The 23762-nt window shown below is 49.7% G+C and overlaps 1 protein-coding gene across 4 annotated transcripts in view; it reads left to right on the top strand.

Moving 5' to 3' along the window:
• Positions 1-272: 272 nt before the first annotated feature.
• Positions 273-23762, top strand: part of DNMBP (dynamin binding protein) — a 33403-nt gene continuing 9913 nt past the window's right edge. The window contains exons 1-4 of one of the 4 annotated variants that reach the window (XM_015632688.3): positions 273-7163; positions 8120-8298; positions 10485-10607; positions 11155-13095. In XM_015632688.3, the coding sequence (XP_015488174.1) occupies positions 8154-8298; positions 10485-10607; positions 11155-13095 (2209 nt within the window). In that variant the 5' untranslated portion in view covers positions 273-7163; positions 8120-8153. Of the gene's footprint in view, positions 8299-10484; positions 10608-11154; positions 13096-15961; positions 17200-21039; positions 21146-23762 lie in introns of those variants that run through there. The other 3 variants (XM_033515719.1, XM_015632692.3, XM_033515720.1) reach the window with 3 other exon arrangements.

The raw sequence follows: 23762 nt of genomic DNA on the forward strand, positions 1-23762 counted from the left end.
GCTCGCCGCGGGCACTGGGGCTGCCCTGTGCCGGGGGCTGCCCTGGGCCCCGCTGGCCGGCGGCGGGTGCCCCAGGCCGGGGTGCTGAGAGCTCGGGTGGGTGCGCTCCCCTCGTGGCAGCCGCGCCAGGGCAGCCTGTGGCCCCCCGGCCCTGCTGTGCCCCGTCCCACAGCACCCGCGCTGCCCTGGGAGCACTTGGGGCACCTGGGCAGCGTGGAGCAGCTGTGTGGTAGAGCGGGAGTTCCCCACATGGCACGCTGGGATTGTGATCTCTTAAGCCGTGTCTGTTCGGGCAGTGGTAATCCGGGTGGTCACCACCACGCAGGCAGGCAGCTGATAGTAGCTGGCATTGCCTGGGCAGCTTGTTGCTGGAAAGCACCTGGCCCTTTAGAAATTATGTGGTCTTCCCACAGTGGTTTGGCACTGGGAGTCTTGAGTTGTTGCACCCGTGAGGGTGGCACAAGTCGTTCCACACAGAGAGCAGAAGTTCAAGGCTGCAGCAGTGCCTTTCCCGGGTGCTCCTCCAAGGCATTCACTCGGTGGAAGGCAGACTGAGAAGAGAAACTTAAAATAATTCCCTGTTTGTTTTCACTCTTGCAAACACAAATCCCTCTTGCAACACTGGCAGTCTGGCCCCACTGCCTTATACTTATCAGAGATGAACGGGAAGTGTCTCCTCCAGTGGCCCTGCTAGGGGATGAAGGCTTGGGTCACCCTCAATATACTCTGAGAGGCAACTGCTGCTATTGTGGTGCCCCTTTTGCTGACCCTAGGTGGTACCTCAGCTGATCCAGTCTTTGATGCAATTTGGCCTTTGGGTTCAAACATCTCTGCTGCTGTTCCTGCTCTTTGAAATTCTCTCTCCACTTCTGGCCTTTCGTATCTTGTTCTCCTTGCCATAGTACCTAGGAAGCCTCTAGTTGTGTCCATAAGCATTAATGTCTGCTTTGAGGTTTGACATGATTCCATAACTTTCTGTTTCTTCTGAAAAGGCTTTCTTTCCCCTTGCCTCTGCCATTCTCTCCTTTGCTTTCAGTGAGATTTTATCTCTTCGTCTGGAAGAGTTCATAGATACAGAATTTGCAGTTTTGCAGATGCTTTGCCAAATACAGCCTCTACCATGCTACAAGACGTCACCATCATCCCCCTCATCTTGACTCACTGTGGCTGTGAGTCGTGCTGGGCAGTGTCTAAATGCGTCCTGCTTGTGTGTGAGGCCTCCATAGCGCTGAGTGCCCACGGCTGTGAGCTGGCCTCTGCTTTCTGTTCGTGAGATCCTCTGTTCTGTCAGGGCCAAAGGTTTCAGTTCTCTCTCCAGCTGCTCTGCCTAGAATTAGCAGTGATGTTAAAAACTAGTAAGAATATACAACAGTTTTAAAGCACTGTTGATAATGGGATGGGAGGAGCTGAGCAGTAGGGGCAGAGCAAAGGAGTGATTCTCAGAGCTTTACAGGGCACCACCTCTGCCAGCTGTCATGGGAACCATGGCTGTGTGATCTCTTGGGGTTCTGAGTGCAGCTGAGGTGTCCCTGCAGTAGGTGACTTCAGACGGACTCTGTGACGGTGGTGATGTGAGCTTAGGTGGGACAGCCTGAATTGTGCTTACCTTAGCACTTCACTGCCTTAACTGATAATTTCCCCTCAACCACCAGAAAAAGCGTATTTCTAATCACATTGCTCAACCCCACTTCTGAACAGCACAGCTTTTACTTTGTCTTATTTTTAGAACCGTTCTGTTGAGAGATAAAATTTATTGCTTCCTTCTCAGGAACACCTAGGGACTCTGAAAGGAAGAGATCCAGGTAGCAACAAAGACCCTGCTGGGGACTGAGGTTCTTTGGAGATAACAGTACAGAACAAGAATGGTGGCAAGCAAAGAACAGAGTTTCCAAGTCAAACAAAAGTAATTTCCAGATTTCTGGACTTCCCACCCAGCAATTAAAGCATTATAATGGGCTTCTGTCCTAAAGTTAACTTGTAGAATATTGTTGAGGGTGCAAAATCAAGTGCTAGAGTGTTAAGGAATGTCCTTGTAGCCCTAGTTCAACTTGTTCTGGATATGTACTCAAGGTGTAATGACTAATTTTGTAATTGTGTGCTACTTACCACCTGTAGCCTAGCCACAGGTAGTAATTCAGCAGTGGTGATTCTGCTCTTGGGGTTTTGTCTGTTCCTTATTCTAAGTTGGATCATTTTAGCCTGTCTGCAAAACTGGGAAGAGACACAGGCATGCACATTATGGTGGAAGAAGACAGGACTTTGTAACACAGAATCTGAGAAACTCCTGTCTCCCAAGCTGGTGTTCTGGCCTTTGCATGCTTGGGACCCCACTGCCAGAGATTAAATAGCCATCACAGTCACCTTGCTCAGATGTTGTGGCAAGGTGTTCTGCTTTGCATTAAAAATTGATGCTGTGCTCTAGTTTCCAGATGACTTTTGTTTGCTTGCCGTCTGGCTCAGCATGAGCTCCTCTTGCTTCCTTGTCATGCCACTCTTAACCCACACAAGCACCACCAGCCTGCCCCCAGCCAGATCCTGCAACAGAGCAGGCGAGAGCACTGACAGCCAGAGCCCAGCTGGAGAGAAGTAGTGGTTTGAATTACTTGTTACTTGGTACAAGGCAGAGCTCCTGTGCCACACAGGTGTGGTGGAAGGCCAGAACTTGCTTAAGAGGCCCTTTACTTGATAGTCCTGGTTCTTGAGGGGTCAGTGATCTAACCAAAAATGTATTCATATCAATGATTTTTGACATACCAGGTCACAGACAAAGCAAAAGAAACTATTTGATTTCAGAGTGAGAAGATTCCTCCTCCTTCTGGGAGCCATGTGGCGTTAGGAGGTGGAGTGCAGAAGAGCTCTCATGTTTCCCACTGTGTGAAGCTCAGCTGGGGGACTCTTCGGGATCTGCTGAGACAAGCAGCATGTCCTAACAAGAAGCTGCAGTGATCAGCATTTCCCTGGTGGGAGAAGGCTCCTCTCTTTAGTTGGGCATTTGCCCTGCTTGCTGCATTGTCCATTCTGTTGGGATTCATAGGATCAGCTCAGCATTCGCTGGAGCTGCAGTCCCTGCATTGGCACTATCTCCAGCTGGGGCCTAGGCAGTCTGGCTCAACGGGGCATTGTTTATTCCACCCAGGAATGTGCAGGCGAGCAGGGACCTCAGGGAGCTTTACAGAGCAGCATGTTCCGCTCTGAGCAGGGAGAGGGAATGTGGGTGGCCACAGCTCTGAAGGTTGGTGGGAACAGTCAGGGCATGCTGGTGTGCAGGTAATGTCCAATGCTGAAGTGTGAGTGAGGGCTGTGCAGATGCATTGGGGCATGGAGGAGGGAAGGAGGACTGTCCAGATTGGAGAACACAGGGAGGAAAAGAGGGAAAACGTAGAAATGTTTTACTATACAGTTAGTAAGCTTGTGTTAGACACAATGCATTGACACAATGGTGTGAGAAGCCAAGCATAACTGCTGGTTCCTCCCGCTGTGTGCTGGGTACTGATCCTGCAGCCTAGAACACAGCAAGGGCTGTAGCAGATCTCTTGTCAAAGCCAGTCCCAGCAACTGGAGGGTGCACTGAGCTGAGGGGTATCTCTGTCACTGGGAGTGGATTGTGTTTTCAGTGAACAGACATTGAGCTGTAATGAGTGGAAGGAGGTATGAAAAGACCTAGGTGAAATGCAGAGTGTTTTTCAATTTTTAAAAAGATTACTGACAGCATTTGTTTAATATTTTTAATATTAATTTCTCTAATAATTTTGTGACAAGCTTGTCTTTTGTATATTTCTGGGAGTATGACCATTTCTGGTCTGCTGCTCATGCAGGTTCTAAGATTTTATAGAGATTGAGACATCCACTGGACAAGAATCCACTTGTCCTTCTTGTGCAAATCCTGCGTGCCTGTGGAAGCCCACATGGCATATTTTGGTCTGTTTGGTGAAATGTTCATTTTTCAGTTACAGTGCAGTCATACCGTCCATAGTCAGTTCTAACAGTGCTGCTTCTTGACTGAGAAGCTGAAATGTATTATTTAGTGGAGAAGCAAGTAGCAAAAGCACCTGTTAAGTTTGGTTTCATTGCTGCTTAATTTGTGGCATCCATCCATTACTGTTTTTTATCTGATGTCTGAGCAGTGCTTTGGGATAGGAGTGGATTAGCTGCCCTCAAACCCTTTGTGTCTCCCTTTTTACTGGGGCTGTTAATACTTCATGTAATCAGCCTAAATGGCCTCTTCACATTGCTGCCTTATCACTTAAGTGCTTAAAATCCTTGCTTCAGCATCTTTAATAGTCCTACCTCTGTCTAAGTGATGGTGCTTCTAGGACATGCTTGACAATTACATTTGATGCTGGTGAGTTATTTGTGATTTCTTACCCTGCGCTATTTCAGCTGCAAAAGGAGAAGGGATAGAAGTTGTCAGTCTGTGTGTAAATGTCTTTTCTTGGCTGCTGTGACTTGACCCAGTCTGTGCTGAAGATCTCAGAACAATATTGTAACAGAGTTAATAGCTATCATTTCATTCTGGTCCCTCCTTGCATCAGCCCACGCTGGACCAGACACGCTCCAGAGCTAATAGCAAAATGGGATAAGCAGTCTTCCATGAAGGTAATGTTAGTGTGTGCTGAGCGTGCATGCATGCAGACTGGGGGGAGTGATTAATGCCCTGGGAATCCGCTCTCTGCCTTGCTGCACAATGCTGTTGTGTCAGGCCCAGAGCTTGGCACCAGCAACACGTTACCTGGTTTGTGCAGGACCAGGCAGTGAGACAGAGCCTGTGTGTTCTCAGCAGGGCGAGTTCCTGCTGCGCCACAGCTTCATACTTGCACAGTGAGGCTCTCTTTGGATGCGGGTCTGCTGCTGGGCGGGGGCAGGAGTCCTGCGATCCGCAGTCCTGACCTCCGCCAGCCTGAAATCCCAGAGTTTGCTCAGTTGTGGCAGAGCTCTCCCTCCTTCCCTCTGACAGGCAAGGATCACCCATCCTTGAGGTGAGCAGTGCTTGGCCAGCTGTCAGGAGCTGTGACTCACAGGGGATCACAGGCGGAGCCCTGCTCTCCTGGCAATCTGCTTTTCCTACTGGAGCTTCTGCATGAGCTGTTGCTGAATGTTTGTTTCCACCAGATCAGGGTGGATATGGGAGAAGCTCGGGTCCACTATTAAGCCTGAAGAGTTGGACTCTGTAAGTTTCCAGTCTGGAATATGCTGGGAGGTTTCTTTCTGTAGGTGGGGGTTTGTAGAAAATGTTGGCAGGCAGCACTGCAGGGAGTAAGACAAGGCCAAGGTCCTGGAAAACATAATATTTTATGTTCAGTTCATGTCATGGAGCAAGCAAACTCCACAAGACTGATTCACTAGTTGCAAGTATAGGGGCATGCTGTCTATACTCCAATGGAGTCAGGGAGTGATCTTGCTCTTCTTGGTACTGCTGAGGGAACATGAGCCTGTTGGGATTCTTTTTTTGGCAGTTTCAGAAGTTGCTTCATGCTTTCTTATGAGCTGCCTCTCGGGGAATGCTTTGGACATGAATAGGTTAGTGATTTATTTTAACTGTAATTAATATATACATGTTGAAACTATTGCAGTCCTGCCTGTCCCTCTGTATCTTCATCTCACTGGAAAATCTTGCACATTTTAATGACGAGTCCCCAGAGCTGTAGGTGTATTAAAGGAAGTGAAACTCCTGTTCTCATGGGTGGGATCAGTGGCAGGGCTGTATTCTCAGCCCCACTGATCTTTTGCTATAGCAAAGCAAGGGTTTGGGTCTGCAGCACACGTACTGTAATCCTTGCATACCTCTACCCATTCTTACATTACACCTTTTACAGAAGACACACAAGAAATCTCACTGTAACATCATGTGCTCCTGGGGAAACTATCCTAAGGCTGCAATTAATGCCTGCAGTATATTTTTCCCTATTTGTCCAGTACTGCTGTGGAGTTTGTGGATTATTCAGAGTATGGCAAGGATTCCTAGGAGCCTGATCTCTCAGCTGGCAGCCTGTCTGGGGGCTGGAGGGCAGCCTGGGTGCCTGCAAGGGGCTGCTGCTGCTGCGCCTGCTGCTGCTGCTCCTTTCCCATGAGGACATGCAGCAGCATGCCCCAGCCACCCCACCTCAAACAGCACAAGGATCCTTACTTGTCTTTAGTATTTTCAAGCTAATTGATGGCTCTTCCGTCTTTTTCCCTGCTCCACATGGTCATGTTTTTAATACTGTTACTCCTTCTGCCTCAGTAGGTTTCTGCTATCCTGAACTGCAGCTCTTTGTGCTCCTGATTCACTCCAGTCCATTCATCTCTTTTTGGTGGCAGAGTGCTGTCTGCTGCTGGATATTGGGCTCTTTGTTTGTACAGCCAGCACAAAGCTGGTGACAAAGGGACAGCCTGTGTCCCAAGGAGCCCACGTGCTATGGGGAAGGCAGTGGAGAGCAATAGGAGTGACGGACAGACAGGATGGCAGAGGTGAGGGTGGCCAGGGGCACAGCGTGCTGGCTGCAGCAGAGGAATGGCTGGGGGCGGGGAGAGACGTGATGAGGAAGCTGTTCCTGCTGAGTACAAACCCGCTTTGTTCCCAGGAGGTGAGTCGGACTGGATAAACAGAATGGTCCCGTCAGCAGAAAGCCTTTCCCTGGCTGCATCCCCCACTGCCACTCTCACTGGAAGTTGGCTACACCTCGTTAGCAGGGACTTATTTCTCCTCCCCGTGTTAGCTTCCCCTCTTCCTGACTCTCCGGGGCTCAGGTGGGCTGTGTGTGGCTGTACGGAGAAAGGGTGCCCTTGGGAGGGCCGTGTGTTTGTGTTTTGTTGTGTTGTCACCGCGCTCTTTCTGCCCTTAGCTGGGCAGGGGGTTTGGCAGTCCGTGCTGAGATGGGATGGGTGTCACCGGCTGGGCGGCGCTTGGAGCGGGGCTGCTCACTGCGCTTGGAGCCGCTCTGGGAAGGGAGGAGAACGGGTCCCATGGCAGGGAAGTCGTGTCCAAACGGACAGAACAGGGGCTCTACTGTGATGTGGGAGGAAAGCAGCCTGTGCCGAGGGGCTGGTGGGGAGGACGCCGATGTCCCAGCACTGCAGAGTGCAGGGCTCTGAAAGCAGCGCGGAGAGGTGTTGGCAGTGCTGTTCTGTGCCTGTAGTTGCAGTGGGTCGGGAACTGAAAGCAAACTCCCTGGTCTGAGGAGAAGGTGAGGAATAATCTTAAAGTTTCTGGTTGCTTTGGATGGATGAATCTTCTTGTTCCCATCCTGAGGAATTTGGGAGGAGGCAAAGGAGAAGCTTAAGCTGCAGGACTGCTGCTGCCTTGGTGCACTGTATTTCCTTGACAGTAAGGCTGAAAAGCAGAAATTATACAGGAGAATGTCCTCAACAGCCACTTCCAGAGGAAGGGGGAATCCGGGACATAGCCCTTGATGAGGAGGTCTTTGCTTGCTTTCAAGTCTTCTGCCAGGAGGAATTTCAGCCTTGTCTCCCAGAGCCTTCGACAGGGTCTGCACCCTCATCTCAGTCTGACTTCTGCCAAGAACTATGGTTCATCCCAGGGGATATCTGAGCCAGATACCTAGAAGGCAGAAAGGATATTTCCAGTCAGGTCTGAGAATGAGGATGGTGGCATGAGCTTGCCTGAGTGGACTTTGTGCCTCTTCCCTTGCTGGGCCAGAGCTGTGGTGCTGGTTCCTGTTGCCCTGAGTGGTGCATGGGGAGGGGGATTCCTGTGCCCATCCTGTCAGAGAATGCGTGGTGGGACGTGCAAGTGGGGGGTAGTGCTGGCTGCCCACCAGACCCTGTCAGGTCTGAGCCCTGCCCCACATGTCAGGGAAATGCTGAGCTTCCTCCCCTCCTCTTGCTTCCTTCCTGACTGGAATTCACTTCCAAATTTCTTGCTGCTTGTCCCCCGCCTCTTGCAACATAAACACATGATCCTACAGAGATAGCCAGAGGGGCAGGACAGGGCAGGTTAGACCATGGGGGCTGCACTGCTGCAGCCCCTTGGCTCCTGCAGCACGTGGCGAGGGGTTCGCGGGGAGCTCAGGACAGAGTCTCCCCACATCTGCCTCTGTGCTCAGGAAGGGTTTTACTTCCTGAGCCTATGTGTGATTATTTCAGGTGTTTCTGGGTGCTGACAAACTTCTCACTGTTTTAGCCTTAGGCACTGACCTGCCTTCAGACGCTGCGCAATGGAGGCTGGCTCCGTGGTGCGGGCTGTCTTTGATTTCTGTCCCAGCGTCTCTGAAGAGCTGCCCCTCTTTGTGGGAGATGTTATCGAGGTGTTGGCTGTGGTGGATGAGTTCTGGCTCTTCGGCAAGAAAGAAGGTGTCACAGGTAAGAGCTGGAAATGCCTGCACCTGGGTCCATAGAAGTGCCACTAGATGTCCACTCCATGAGCACATCTTCCCTTGGTGGGAAAGAACCTGGTTTGATCTACTGAATCTTTCATGGGACTTTGTCACCAAGATCAAGTTGCCACTGATCTCCTGCCAGCTTTGTGTCAACTATTCAGACAGGCTGCGTGATGTTTTTTGAGAGAGGTTAGTGGAGAGTCAGTTCTCAAGATAGGAGCTTCACAATACTGGTTGTCCCAGTCTCTGTGGAGAGACTGCCCATTTCCTGGCTAATTTATGTGCTGACCTGCTGTGGCAATGGAAGGGGAGAAAGGAAACAGATGCACTGAGAGTGGAAATGCATCCACTCTGGAAACCAGTCCAAGTGACCTTTTCAGTGGAGATAGAACAACAGTGACCATGTGTCCCCCCTCAAGCCCTCTGACTCAGCCCCACTTCCTCCCTTCCGCTTCAAAGAATCTTCCTGCACAAATTGTTGTCAATATCTAGGTGCCTGAAATGGTGTGCAAGTCTCTTAAATTTTTAGTAGGCTGTAAACCTCTGAAGAAACCTCTGAAGCAGAAGAATGCTCTTAATGAAGCACTAAGAGTCTCATAGCCTTTATTTAGGCAGCTCTTTCTCATCTTAATCCTGATGTTAAGAAGATGTGTGAGCTCTTGGGGAGATGAAAACCAGGCCACTTCAAAGCATAAGTCTGCTTCTGTCTTCAGCATGAGGGTGGGACTGATGACATCCCTGGCTGTAGAGATGGGGCTGCTATTGTAGTAGCAGCCTGGTTTCTCCTGACAGCCACTGTCTGAAGCAAAGGTGGACAGGAGCGCTTCCCTCCTGTGCTCCATGTGACTGATAGATGGCATTGAATGAGCCTGTGCCTGATCCTGTTGCTGCTGCTGAAGTCACAGGGCAAGGATTATGTGTGCAGTTTTCAACAGAGTTTTGTCTCCCAGCATAACTGGTGAGGTTGTTCAATAGAAGATGAGGCTATTAAGGAATAACAAACAGATGTGTGTTGTAGCTCAAAGATAAACATGCTGAAGTCAAACTGAATGTTTTTAATGACCTTTAGCTCAAAACCCAATTGCATTCCTGCTTTCCCTTGGAACAGCTGTTGGACTTTTCTGCACAGCTTTCTAAGTTAAAGTTATAGGAAATTGAAAAAGTGCTTTGGAATAGAAGCTGTGGAGGTGTTGCAGCCTAGTACTCATTACTCTGTGGAATAATTACTGTAATTCCTTTCTTACAGCATTATGTTGTTTCCATCTACAGAGCAGGAAACTAAGATAAGGAAAAAGAGAGTTGGTCAAAACTGTGAACGAAGCAGCAGAGTATAGCAAATGCCAAATTGCCTAAACACAGTACTAAGCTCTGGGTGTCTAGAATATAGTGTTTCCAGGTTTTATTAGAAAATATTTGGTCACCCAGAGGTAATGCTGATGTGGTACTAGCCCATACTTCATCATATCCCCTTGCCTCCAATTATATAAGACATTTTTAGTGGCCTTTGCAGCGGGCTCTGCCATGTCACGTGCTCTGTGACTGAAATTAGTATGTGATGGGTATCATGTGGTGGCCAACCAATGTGGCATGGTGAAACAGGTACACAGAATGACAAAGTGGGGAAGATCCCTGGAGTTCCAGCATGTGAAGCTGTGACAGAGCCTGTGACTGACAGGTGTGGCCATCCTGAGTAGGCAGCCTGAATTCTGTGCTGAGACTGCACAGGGGCCAAGCCCTATGGAGAAAGGAGCACCAGGTAACTATGCCCAGTCAGAAGACACTGGTCTTGTGATCCAGCACTACTGGATCTCTTAATCCTCACCATAGGTCTGAGTTGAGAAGGAGGCAGTAAGGGCAGAGAAAACCTAGTATGTTTGTTCCTGGAAGCTCTGTGCTGATGGCACAGTCCCAGTAATGGTCACAGCCTGTGGTTGCCTGGAGTGAGCCAAGGGCTCAAAGCTTTTTGTTCTCTGTTAGCTCTGAAGTACTTAATACTCCAGGAATTCCTAACTCGCAAACTCGTTCTTCTTCCACCAGGCTATTGAGGCACGCAGGGTAACTGGGTATTTTCCTTTAGCAAGAAATGAATAGATTCCAAAATCTGGAAGGAGGGTGGAGATGGTGGTGGGTCTCAGGCAAGACATTGCTGACAACTCGTTCTCCTTTTAGGGCAGTTTCCTAGCAGCTTTGTTGAACCTGTGGATATTCCCCCTTTGAAGCAGGGAGAAAAACTGCTTGTTTGTACCAGTGACTTCACATCTCAAGAGCCAGGGAGCTTGTCATTGCAGAGAGGTAATCTCCATTCCCTTCCTTTGCTTTGCACCTCAAAAGCCTCACCTGTCCTTCCAGATGGATGAACCTAGTCACAGCATCCTGCCTAGAGTGACAGAAGGAAGAGGTGAATTTTCTAATACCTCATGACGTGGGTCATGTCAAATCCACCATGGTCCTCTGGGTTTCTGCCACTTTGATACCAGTTTCTCATTATCTGTCATTACTCATGAAACTCCAAAAATTGGCATCACATTTGATCATAGTAAATTTACAACTGCCTTTTAATTGACCCCTAATCTCCAAGTCTTAGATTTGCATTTGGGGGAGAATGAAAGCTTTGATGCACCTGTACAGAATTGCAGCCAAGCTGTGTATCTTAGATATACAAGAGGCTGCCTTCATGCCTTAACCCCATCCTGTGCTTGTATGCATCCCCAGCATGCACTGTGCTCTGACAGAGTGCCAGCCCTCACCCACAGCCAGGAGGGAACACAGGGAGGCAGGAATAAGAGGTGGGAAGCAAGAATGAGAGCAGTTTTGAACTGGTGTGTCTCATTCTCTACAGGAGACTTGGTGATCCTGGGGGGATCCTTGGCCTCCAGCTGGCTCCAGGGCCGAAGCAGCTGGGGTTCCAAGGGCTTTTTCCCCTCATCATGTGTGAGGGAGCTGTGCCTGTCAGTTCGGAGACGTCAGCTGTCACAGAGCACTCTCCTGGAGGTGCCAGCCTACTCACTGGGCCAAGCCCGGGCCCTGATGGACCTGTCTGCTCAGCTGGAGGAGGAACTGGACTTCAGGGAAGGGGATGTGATCAACATTGTTGGTGTCCCAGAACCTGGCTGGTTTGAGGGTGAACTCAGAGGCTGCAGGGGCATCTTCCCAGAGGGTTTTGTGGAACTGCTTACTCCTCTGCGAGCACCAGGAGTCTCAGTGGATCCAGAGCCCACAGAGACTTGTGACACCAATGGGACAGTAGAGGTGCCCCCCAAAGATGACAAGGAGCCAGGGAGTACTTATGGTGTTGCCCTCTATCAGTTCCAAGCCCTGGAGTCCAAGGAACTCGATTTTGATGTGGGTGACAGGATTCGGATTGTAGGCATTCTAGAGGATGGTTGGCTGGAGGGGGAGCTGAGGGGAAAACGTGGCATCTTTCCACACAGATTTGTGAGGCTGGAAGCCTCTGAGGTTTGCAGGGAAAAGGTGAGTGCTGGGGATCTGCAAGGTGGAGGCAGTTGTGGATTGGCCATCCATCAAGATCCAGAAAGCACTTGCTCTGAAACTCCTTCTTTGCCAGGGAAAGATAGCAGGGAAAAGGAGGACGGCTTGGCTGCATATCCTGAGTATGCCACCATTTTGTCTCACAAGGCAGGGAGGACACAGGGTCCTCTTGGCACTGGCTTGAGACAGCACCAGGCCTCTCCCAGCACAGGACACCAAGAGCCACATTCCGAAGGCATGGTGGGCTCAGTCCCCTCTAACCACGCAAAGACAGTCAATGGTGTTCTCCCCTCTGTTCAGCTGCCTCCCCCACAGGGCAACAGGCCTGGCCAAGCAGGTGAGCTGGAGCCTGCAGGGACCATTTCAGCCACCCAAGGAAACTCAGAAACTCAACCCCGCCCTAAGCATGATGGAGACAGCCCCACTGTGCCCTTGCAGGCTCCTCACTTCCCCCTGCAAGATCCTGGCCGGTCCCAGGCAATTTCATCTCCTAATAGCTGGGCAACATCCCAGCCCCAGGAGAGCCAAAGCAGGACCCAGGACCTAGACAATTGGATGGACAGTAAACTGGAGAAGTCCAAGCTCTGTTCCAGTTTAGGAACTGCCCAGGTGAACCTGGACACACGGGCTGGGAGCTGGGGGGATTGCACTACAGCAGTGCAGGGGGACAGCTGCACGGACCTGGACTCCAAACTGACGGAGCAACTGGCCCAGTTTGAGAAGAGTCTGTCAAGTACTGGTGCGGAGCAGGACAAGGTCTCCCGTCACTTCTCTATCTTGGACTACAGCTCTGAGAAGGACATTGTCCGGGGGTCTCCTGAATCAGTGTCCCACTCCAGGCAGGCAGAGAGGAGAAGGGCCCTGAGGCCACCCCCTCCTCGGCCCAGCAGTCTCACGACAGCCGCTGTGCACATGCAGGGTGGCCAAGTGTCCAAAGGCGGGTCTCTGGCCTTCTCAGTCAAACCCTCCCGGCCTGCGCCCCGGCCTCCATCCAGCACCCAGAGGAAAAATGTGCCCCCTGCACAGCTTCAACCCAGCACCCCAGAGCAGCGGGTGGAGGAGGGACGTGAGGACTTGACACAGGCAGGATCAGCCTCCTCCAGCTCCATCCTGCTGACTAGAATTGGAGAGGTGGAGCGAGATCTGGAGGCGTACAGCAAGACCCGTGCCGAGCTAAGCCTGATGCTGGAGGAGCAGCAGGATGAGCTGGTGAGAGCAGAGACCATGGAAAACCTTGATTTCTGTGACTCCAACATTGAGAGCCTCAGCATGGAGCTGCAGGAGTTGAGAGGTGAGTCTACAACAGCATGGGATGGGGAATGCTTCAGGAACATAGGTGCCTCTGCTGTTTTACACTGTTGAAGGCAGTCTTTTATACCCTTTAATTCTTGATTTTGATAATTTCATAAGCACTGTTGCAGTACAAATCATCATAACTTTGCCTTGACAATTACAGTGTGTTTCTCTGGATATCCCTTTGTCTCGTCTTCCCCACCCCCTTTTCCTTCCAGCTCTCCAGTCTCCTCTTCCAGCCCCTCCATACATCCAGAGCCTTCACCTTATCCACTCCCAGTATATCCATGATGGAAAGCAAAACCACTGCTGCTGCAGTTCCAACCTCACTATCTCATCCCCTCTTATCTGTAGGGGAGTGGGTAGCAACTTCAGGATGGCTTTGCTGGAGGTCCTGCAGTTGAGATTTGAGTTGATGTCTGTGCTGTGACTGCCCTCAACCTGTCAGGGCACTGGGTTTCCTGTGGTTTCTGCTCTCATGCTGATACAGACCTGTGGGGATTTGTTGTAAATATGAGAAGGGGTGCTCAGAAGGGGACCGAACCTGACCTGGGAGTGGGATGGATTAGTGGGCCTAAAAGTAAAGCCTGTCCCTGTGCTCCTGCCATCCATGGAGTCCAGGACAAGAAAATAGCACAGTTCTATTGGTAACAGCAACAAAGAGCTTACAACTGTGGCATATCTGTAGCTGAAAATGTGACTTTTGTTCTTGCACCCCAGAAAAAATTACTCAGGAAAGAGGAATTTCCCATGAATATATCAGCACATTTGGTCTCTGAAATCTGAAGAGGCCACGTAAAGATCAGTGCTGTTAATTATGTTACACTTAATATTACAGTAGACAAATGAAAAGATGGGATCACATACATGTTCTCCCACAGTCCCTTCCCAGGCTTCTCCCAAGAGCTCTGACACTGCAGTTCTGTTGCTGAAACCCACGATGTGCAGGAAATGTGGGCACTGCATGCGGGAGATGGAGTGAAATGCCAACTCCTGCCTGGGAGTTACTCACTCTGACTTCATTGCCTCCATCCTCCCACTGCTTAATCAGCGCTGGGGAGCCCCAGCACTTGGCTGCACAATTGTGTTGGAGGCAGAGCACATGGGAATGAAGGCTGATATGGGTACACCAGGAAAACAGGGTGACAAACAGCCTCCACGTCAGTGGTGTGCAAAAGGGATGCTTGGAAGGAGGCCTAGAGGATTTGAAGTTAGATGAAATAACTTGAAGGTAGGAAGAGGAAAATCTAGGCTGAATCTTAAAGGAAATTGTCTGATGAGATGGATCTTGCTGGGATATGTCTCCTACTGTCCCAGTGCTTCCTGGCACTGGGAACTGATCCTGTGGAATCTGTTGGTTCTTGGAACTGGAAGTTTTAGGTAAGAACAAATGCAGTATCCTGAGGCATCCTCAAGCTAGTATCTTTTCAAGTAGTCCTAGGGGATTTTTCTCCATTTCAGGAGACTTCTAGCCGTGTGATAAAGGTGTGTCCTACCCAAGCTGTGTCACATCACTTCTGACACATCTGAGTGTGGTCAAGAGAGCATGTCTTGCTAGCCCAGCTCTAGTGCAGCAGACAGAACAGTAACTTGGGGTTGCATCAGCTCAGCAAAATGTGTTTGTGCCATGCCTGAGGTTTGGCTTCTGCCTTACCATTGTTTGAGGAACATGAAGATACTGGAGGCAAAAAAGCTCTCACTAAGCTTTGACCAGCAACAAGAGCAGAGCAGGCATAGTCTTACAGGGGGAGTAGTCCATAGTGTGGAATCCAACTCCTCAATGTATCTTTTGGGAAGCCAAAGGAAAAGTAGAAAATACGTCATTTTCTACAGTAGATGTTTAAAATCATCAGGTTGCTTTTTTGGTGTGTCTTGTGAACACATGGGGGTTTCACTGATCACCAGGCTAGGGCAGGATTAGCGCTTGCCCTCCTGCAGTTGGAGAATCCATTGGTTTTATTTTTGTCTTCTACCAGCTGAGAGCTGAGGGCTCTGTGTTCCTAACAAGTGTTGCAAGAACCTGAGACATGGATGACATCCACAGGCTCATGCTCTCTATCAAAGGCATGTTGTTGGTTTTCTCTTGGTTTCTTATAGGAGTTCTGTGTTTGGCATGGAAATTAGGAATATGTTGTGGCCTGCGGTAAGTGGCATTACTGGAGTGTGTATTTCTGTAGCCTTCTGGAAACTTAATTTGTGTGTTGGCCCCAGACTCCATGTCCCAAGTAATCCCTTCAAGGCTGCTCCTGTCAGCGGGTAGACCAGCTGTTCCCCCTGGAGCAGGGAGCCGTGCAGCTGTGACTGCATGGCACTGTGTGTAGGCAGTGCTCTGTGTCACAGGGAGCAGCTCCTCTCCTGATCTTCGTGTGACTGTGGGTGAGGGCTGGGAAGAGGATGGGCTGAGCACCAGGGTTGAGCCAGGGGCAGCCTGAAGGCCTCAGTTTGCCCCAGGGAGGTGTGGAGCAGAGCCCAACCTCTTCTAGGCTACATTGTTCGCTCCATGCCATCAGGGGTGGGAAGCAGAAGATGGGGTAGAAGATCTGGTATCCCTCATCTGCTTTGTGGCTTCCTGCGGTCTCACATATGCTCTGTTTCCCTTCCCTGAGGACATTGGTCTCGGGGCAGGGCCTCTGCATGCTCCAGTGCCCTCCTCCCTGCCTCAGAGCTGCCTGCGGAGAGGTTTTGGCAAAGCCGTGGAGCCGGTTTGGGCAGTGAAAGCCTGCCCAGCCTGGCTCCCCTCCTCGCTCGGGGCTGGTTACTGATTACTTTGGGCAGCAGGTGGAGGAGGCCAGCGCTGCCAGCGATTGGGCCCGTGCCTTTGCTGGCTGGTTTCAGGAAGCAGCACCTGCGTTTCACTTGGGACGGGAGTGCTGGGTCAGAGTGGAGAAGCGGCGTCAGCCTGGGGTTGGGCTCAGGGAGCAGAGAGTGAGGGGAGTCGGCCCCTGCGCCACACCCCGCGGGACTATGCGCACCTGTCCTTAGAGGAAACACTGCATGGAGAATCCGGGACGGGAACCGCGGCTCCTCAGCTGGGAATATGAGGATTGTTGTGCTGCACGGAGAGAGGACGTGGCTGGCTGCAACCACAGACACGGGGCGACAAGGAAGCGGTACCCGGGCAGCCGAGGAGCAGACGGTGGCTGGGACAGTTCCAGGAGACAGGAGGACATCTCTGTGGACCAACAGAGCAGGAATGGAGACTGTGGAGGTTTTTGGAGGGGAGAGATGCAGTACATGGACTGCAGGAGAGCAGACAATGTTTGGAAAGGCAAAAGACAGGATATAGAGGACAGAAACTACAGGGTGTGTGAGAGGGAGGGTGTTCAATACAGAAACTGCAGTTCTGAGATAGGAGGAGGGCGGGACAGAGAGGACAGAGTACCTGGGCAGTACAGGGGGAGAGGAAGGCATTATGGTGAGGATAGAGGCCTTGGAGACTGTAGGGAGGGAGGAAGGTGGCATCAGGACTGCAGAGATCCTAGAGACTCTAGTGAGGATGGAAGGCATTATAGGAAAAAGGAACTGTGGCACAGGCAAGAGAGGTACTCTGGGGAGTATAGGGAGAGGAGAAGGCAGTATAGAGAGGATGGAGGCAGTCAAGTATATAGGGAAGGGGAAAAGTGGTATAGAGATGATGGAGGCCCTAGGGCATATACAGAGCAGGAAAGACCACGTGTAGGTATGAGGGACCAAGCAGATGAAGAAGACGTTGAATGGCACAGGACACCCAAAGGCCATGTCATGGACCACAGCAGTCCAGACAGAGGTTATGAAGTTCCTGCATTTGCAGTCAGGTCCTTGGGAGATGGTAGCATGAACCTGGGGTCAGGTACCTGCTACACACAGTTCAAGACATGTGTCCTTGACTCTGACGGCTGTGGGGAGCTGGAAGAAGAAGCTGGGATGGCAGCCGAGAGCAGCAGTGGAGCAGAGCACTCGAGGGTACGCAGAGGCCGGCCAGACTGGAGCCAGGTCTGGGAGCAGGAGGCTGAGGAAGCAGACAGGGTGGGCTCGGTGCTGCAGCGAAACAGCTTCTACAGACGGACCGCTCCCAGCGCCCTGCGGCACTCAGAGTTTGTGCAGACCAGGAAGAAAAAGCAAGGTACACAGGGAAATGGTGGGCAGTTCTCTAGGGTGTGCCTTCACTCTGCCCTGGCACCAGGGCAGCACTGGGAGTCTGCTACACGTGGGTGGCCAGTACAGACAGGCTGTCACAGGACGGCTCCTCCCTGGGATTTACTGAAATAAGCATCATGGTCAGCCCCCCTCCTGCAACCTCTGTAGGGGATTTTGTGGAGGCCCACGTGGGAGGAACGTATAGGTGGCACAGACCCAAGGCTGTTCTTTCCATTGCTCCTGCATGTTTTGGGTACACCCTAAAACTTGTGGCCCTGGTTTGTCTGCTCTCTCAGGGCCCTAAGGAGGTTCTTCATGAGGGAAAGGGTGAAATGCTGGGGTTATTCCCACTGCCTGTTTATAACCCATCATGAATAGATTCTGTGTGTGGGAACCAATTCCTGACCCTGAGCATGAGTATGGCAGCTGTTCAAAGGCAGCACAAAGCAGGATTGTAGCACTCAGACATATGCAGAGAGCAAGTACTCTGAGTTGTATAATTCACCTGGGCAGGACACTCAGGTACCTGCATGCTGGGGGGCTGTCACCAATGGGAATCTCTTGCATTGTCATCCCGCAGTACTGCACTGGTCCCTTGCCTGTGCTACAACAGTTGCATGCCCTGTGTCCCGGGTCCCCAGGCCATCCCCGGGTCTCCAGTCCCATCAAATAGCACCCTGGAGCTGAAGAATTACCAAAGTGAAAGGCTTAAGGCTGTCTTGGCATGGGTGAAATCATTCTGTTGACACTGTGGCTGTGTCAGAGTCAGCTGCAGACAGATTTGTGCAGCTGGGCTTGTTGCAAGAATATTGGTGGGGGAAGGGGAAGTGACAGAAAGGTGCTGGGGTCTGGGCAGAGGGACAGAAGGAGCCCTTCTTGATGGATGGCACTCCGTCTGTCTTAAAACCTGTTTGTTCCTGTGCCCTTATGCCAGCATCTGTCTCATGTAGCTGTGTGTGTGTGAACTCTCCATGAAGTGGGACTGGAATGGAGAGGAAAGCTGTGCAACACCCAAAGTGGTGGCAAAGCTGGAGGCAGTGACTACTTTTGCCTTAGCATGAAATCTGTCCTCTGGAGATATTTGATTAAGCAGGCTCCGATGGCTGCATTTCTGCACTCTCACGCCACCCTGTAAGGGTGGGACTTTGCTCAGTTCTGTCCCCAGGGTGAGGAAAGGGAGAGGTTTTGCAGTGCCAAGACGTCCAAAGGGCAGCAGGGAGCCAGGAGGAAGCCAGGAACAGAGTGGGATGGGAAATGGTCCACAAAGCCTTAGGAGGCTGGAGCAGTGCTGGCTTCCCCAGCTTTTACAAGAGTCGAAGGAACAGACTGATGCCAAGTGAATGCCTATGCTCTTCAGAGTTATGGGATTCTTCCCCGCTGTGGCATGCCCATCAGGGGCATGGGAGTAGCTATGAGAACTGCAGGGCAGGATGCCCTCATCATCAGCACCAGTGTCTCACAGCAGAACAAGAGAGATGAAAGCTCCAGGTATTTCAAACACTGTCAGTCTATCCTGTGGCCTCTTTCTGGCTGCAGTTGTCTGTTACTTTCCTCCTCTTGCCCTGCTGGGGCACAGTGCTGGACCAGCCATAGCCCTCCTTGTCATGTAATACTTCACTGCTGTAGCTGCCTCAATGTAAGATCCCACCAGCACCTCCCTAAAAGAGCTCTCATTGTGCATGGCAGCAGACTCCCTCCTATGCAGCTGGCAAGAAAAAGTCAGCTCTGGTTCTCCCTCAGTGTGTGCTTCAGGCATCTTTTCTAATGCTGTTTACTTCTCTAACAGGTTCCTGCTCCATCTACTGAGTAACAGAATTAGGGACTTGAAAGCCCCAGTAGAGATCATAGAATCATAGAATGGGCTGGGTTGGCTTGGGAGAGAACTAGAGGGACACCTAGTTCCAATGTCCCTGCCATGGGCATGGATGCCACACACTAGATCAGGTTGCCCAGGGCCCCATCCAGCCTGCCTTGAGTATTTTCAAGCCAGTAAAGATGATCTTTTCTGTTAGCAGGGTTATCAGATTTCTGTACAGTGTAACTGGGTGACAGGTACTTGCTTAGAGCACCCCTTCTGGGGTAAGACTCAGATGTGACTGCCTGACACATCAACAGGAGAACCCAACTGTCGTAGTTTTGCTGCTTAGTCACCATCATCCTTAAAGGTTTTGCATGCTTATGTGTTGCCTTTTAGCTCTGAACCCCGACCTTTTTCTCTAAATTAGAGCTTTTTAGTTGATGGATATTCTTCTCTGGCAGGCACTGTAATTAAGTAATTTTTCAGTCTTCAATTCTTTGTAGTGAATGGAGTCTTAAAATACCCATGTCAGAGACTCACAGGAAGACCTTAAAGTGTTTATTCTTTCTGATGCTCACTCGTTCTTCACTTTTAAAAACAGTGGACTTCAGAGCTGGATGAGGCATTCTGGGTGGGTGTCAGCACTAGTTTACCTGGCTATGCTCCTGTGCCCTCATCCAAAACCTCAGTGATTCCCTGCAACATTCAGGGAACTCCTGTTGAATTTTGTCTGTTCAAGCCAAAAAATTACTGCCCAGAATACAGTCCTGCATGTGGCTGCATTTCTAGTTCCCGTTAATACATTAATGCATTTGTCTGCATTAAACGTGCTTGGTTTTAATAATTCCATCTTATTCAGGGTACCCTGGATCATTCAGTGACTCATATGCCTCATCTTTATTTGTGATCCTGTTGAATTGATCTTCATTTCTCTACATGACAGCAGTGATTTCCCTATTACTTTATTATGTGGGATTAACTAAATACAGTCTCTGGAGAAACTGTTTAGAAATGCCTTCTTTTCTGGATAGTCTCCACTCAACTGGCAGTGGATTTTCAAGGTCTTGGTTTTTTTGTTGTTAGTTGTTTTGGTTTTTTTAGAAAGAAATAAGCATAAAATGTATTATATAATTCTACCTTTTTGCTAGGTCTGCCAAAAATTGTAGTCTCTCTGCCTGCTTGAGGGATTGTGTCATTGTAGGGTGTCCTTTGTCCTGGATGGAAATAAAGGTCCATTATAAAGTAGCATTTTATTTCCTTATTTAAAAGATGAAAACTGAATTCTACCATCCATGGATTTTTCTTGATGTCTTTCTTTTCTCATTTTTCTGTGCTTCAGAGTTCCTGGTGTGTCTATTATCTATTATATGGCTTTCTATGTTCATTTATATATGTATATTTGCTGTCTTTATTGAAGCACAGATGCAGGATAGATTTTTCATCAGTACTGTTCTCTTTATGTTTTTTGGATTGCCTGTTTAAAAGGCCCTTTTAAAGAACTTCCAACTTTCATTCTTTGTCCATCAGTAATTTTTCTTACATCTTTGTTGATGCCCTGCCTCAGCTTTAGCAGCTTAGCTCTTTCACACCATCATTACTTCACTTTTTTCTGTGTCAAGGGTTGGAATCTTCTGCTCCCGCTGAATGCCATGGGGCTGTCTGGGCAACCAGAGGCTGTTTGGGGCCACGGTTTTGGTCTTATCCAACATAGAGACATCCCAACCAAGCAGTCTCTGCATTAGACATGTTAGGGACACCAGGCAGCTTCAGTGGCCCTGGAGAAGCATCCCTATTCTGCCCCCGTTCAGCTCACTGGTGCATTACCAATGTGTGGAGTAAGAGTTTTCACCCCAGCCAGATCCTACTTCTGGCAGCGAGTTTAGCCTTTTGCTCAGATTAATTATTCCCTGCCCTAGTTTCACCGCCTCCCTTCTCATGGTCGGCAGTGGCTCCTCCCCTCCTGGCCTCCACATACTTCAAATATTTGCAGCTGGATTGTTTTGTCCTGAGTCACCGCTTGACTGTGCTGAGCTGTGGGCCGGGGCCGGGCTTGCCTGGGTGCAGCTCCTCCGGAGATTGATTGTGGGATTCCCGTGGCGCTGCTGTGCCGGGAGCCGTAGCGGGATGCTGCCAGGTGAGCCCTGAGGAGGAGCAGCGGGGGCCATGCTGACCTTTGGCTGAGCCCTGCAGAGGGGTGGACACTCATCCCATCGGGTCTGGTCTTTGTGGGTCAGCTCTGCTCCCAGAGTGGGGCAGGGAAAACCTCTAATTGCATGCGTGTTCCCACTAGGAGGTTGGGTAATAACAATTCAAAGTTTTTGTTAATTGGAAGAAAGCTGATGTCGTTGGCATTTATCAGACGAGCAGGAGGAGCCGTGTGATTGCGATAGCAAATCACAGCCTCCCCAAGAAGGGCAGAAGCGGGAGTGTGCTCCATCTTCACACCTCATTGCCAGGACTGGGTTAGGAGCTGGTGTTGGATCTCTCACGGGTCCAGCAGGGGTACTTTGCTTACTAGCAAAGCACAAAACAGGTGCTCCTGTCTCAGACCATCAAACCGAGAAGAAACAGGAGAACAGAATCTCTGAAAATTGTGATTGAGGACGTTGTTTTTGGAAATGTATTTCTGAATGCCTATTTGGCAACTGTGTCATTGGTAAACTTGGATTTGTCACTGGATTGGAATTTGGTGGCTTCATTAAAAATAAGAGTCATATTGCTGCGGGCCAACAAAGCCCATTCAGGCTGTGGTGTCTGTCTTAGCATCTCCAAAGTTGATGGACATGACGAATCAAATTGAAAGGTAACATTTAAATAGAAAATCTGTGGAGTAAAATGAAGATGTGTTTAAAATAGATGACCAAAATGCACAGCAGTGAAATTGGTGGGTTTAGTTAACTGCTTAGTAAGCCTCATTTAGGGAAAGCTGCTATTAGACATACAAGAATGTGTGACAAACAGGAAAAAATAAATTCCTGACAATTAACAGAGATAGTATGAAATACAAAAAGTGACAGTTTATAAATGCATCAGAAACAAACACTAAGTAATACATATTGGTCAGATATAAGAGCCAAGTATTACAAATAAATTCTGTATTTGAATATTTTGAGCTGAAAGTGTTTGGAAAGAGGTAGGACAATTTTTGAGTTCATTGCTGAGGGAGGATGCTGGGCTAGTGATAAACAAGAGTTCTAGGAGACGTGACTGCCATGTAGCCTTGTTTTTGAAGGAATCTTGAATTTTCAGAAAGAGCAAGTAGGCCAGAGGAGAATTATTTGTGTTTTTTCAAAATCATGCAAATACTGATACAGTGTAAGTGGGTAAAACTGATGTTCAGCATTGTGCCAGGTCAACCAGGCTGAGCTGATGACTACTGTGGGCTGAAAATCTGTGCAGGGAAGGTTTTCCTTTCCCTGCCATAGGCAGGAACTTGAGGCTTGCAGAAGGGTGTTACAGAGCTGGCAATCTCACAAGTGTGGGTTGAATCCTTGCTGCAGGGTACTTTCTATAAGCTCCTGACCTAGATTTACTTGCCTGGGGTTTTCTTTGTGGAGCGTGGGGAGCTGCTGCATTTGCCAGCAGAGCTGGGCATCCCCAGCTCTGTTTTGGGGAGCTGGAGCCAAACACATGGTGTGACTGCAGTTTGGCTATGGCTAAGGCTGGGAGCACAGCAGGGTTGTTTGGTGGTGCAGTAAACTCCCCAGGTGTCCTGTACAAAACTTAGTGTGGTGGCATTTTGCCTGGGGCTAAATATAAAATCCTGTTCTTTGACCAAAGCAAATGTAATCTTTTTTCATTTGTCTTCCCAAATCTGGCTGTGATTTTGGCTTGTCTTCATTTTCAAAATTCTTCCCAGCCCACCCCATGCAGTAGTATCATCTCACCCACCCCCACTGGATTTTACACACCTGTTTGCATTGCAAATTAACACCTTCTGTTTCTTCCAGGTTCTTCCCACTTGAGCTTGCTCTCCTGCAAAACAAATGCCATGCCTCCTTTAAAATAACTCCTTTGTTGTTACTTCATTAACTCTCTGCGCCACAAAGACCTGCTGACTGTATTATCTTAGTGTTTAGTCCCTCTTGTACGTTTTTCTGCTCATATGCTGTTCAGGCTCTGAGTGCTGTGTCTAGGGATAATCCATGTGGGTGTTGGTGGAGGACCTTGCACAGCAGGGCCCAGTCTGCTGCTCAGACTTTGCAGATGCTGTGGAAATGAAAATAGCAAAAGCAGTTAAACCCAGCATCTGCTTCGAGGCCCTCCTTGCAGATTCCTGCTGCATTTGAGTTGATAAAGTTAATCACTGGGGGACTGCTGGAAAGCCAGGACAGGCTCTGGTGGGGTTAGTCTTAAGGATAATTGCCGGTAGGAATCAGTGAGGCCCTTTCTTCCCAGTGATTGTCTGCTAAATGTAGTGCTGGTTGTGTCACTGAATCCTCTTCCATGGAGCTGGTTGTTTGGCCTCTCCCCCGGCTAGATTTCAAGGCAGGGCAGCAGAGATGCCAGCTTAGAGAGACAAGTATCTTCGTCTTTCCTCCCACATTGAGGGCATCTGTGTTTCAGCTGGATTTCCCATTTGCTGGGCTGGCACTGGGAATGATTTTGAAGTTGTTCTTTCTGCAGAGAAGTGCAGTGCTTTGTCCTCAGCCCAGGTAGCTGTAAGAACTTGATGTTTGGTGCTGATGCTCCTGGCTGTTCAGCAGTGGGAAGGGCCAAAAGGGCTGGTGTGGTTTCAGGTAATCATGGAC

The sequence above is a fragment of the Parus major genome, chromosome 6 (genome assembly GCF_001522545.3).
Source record: "Parus major isolate Abel chromosome 6, Parus_major1.1, whole genome shotgun sequence".
NCBI lineage: Eukaryota > Metazoa > Chordata > Aves > Passeriformes > Paridae > Parus > Parus major.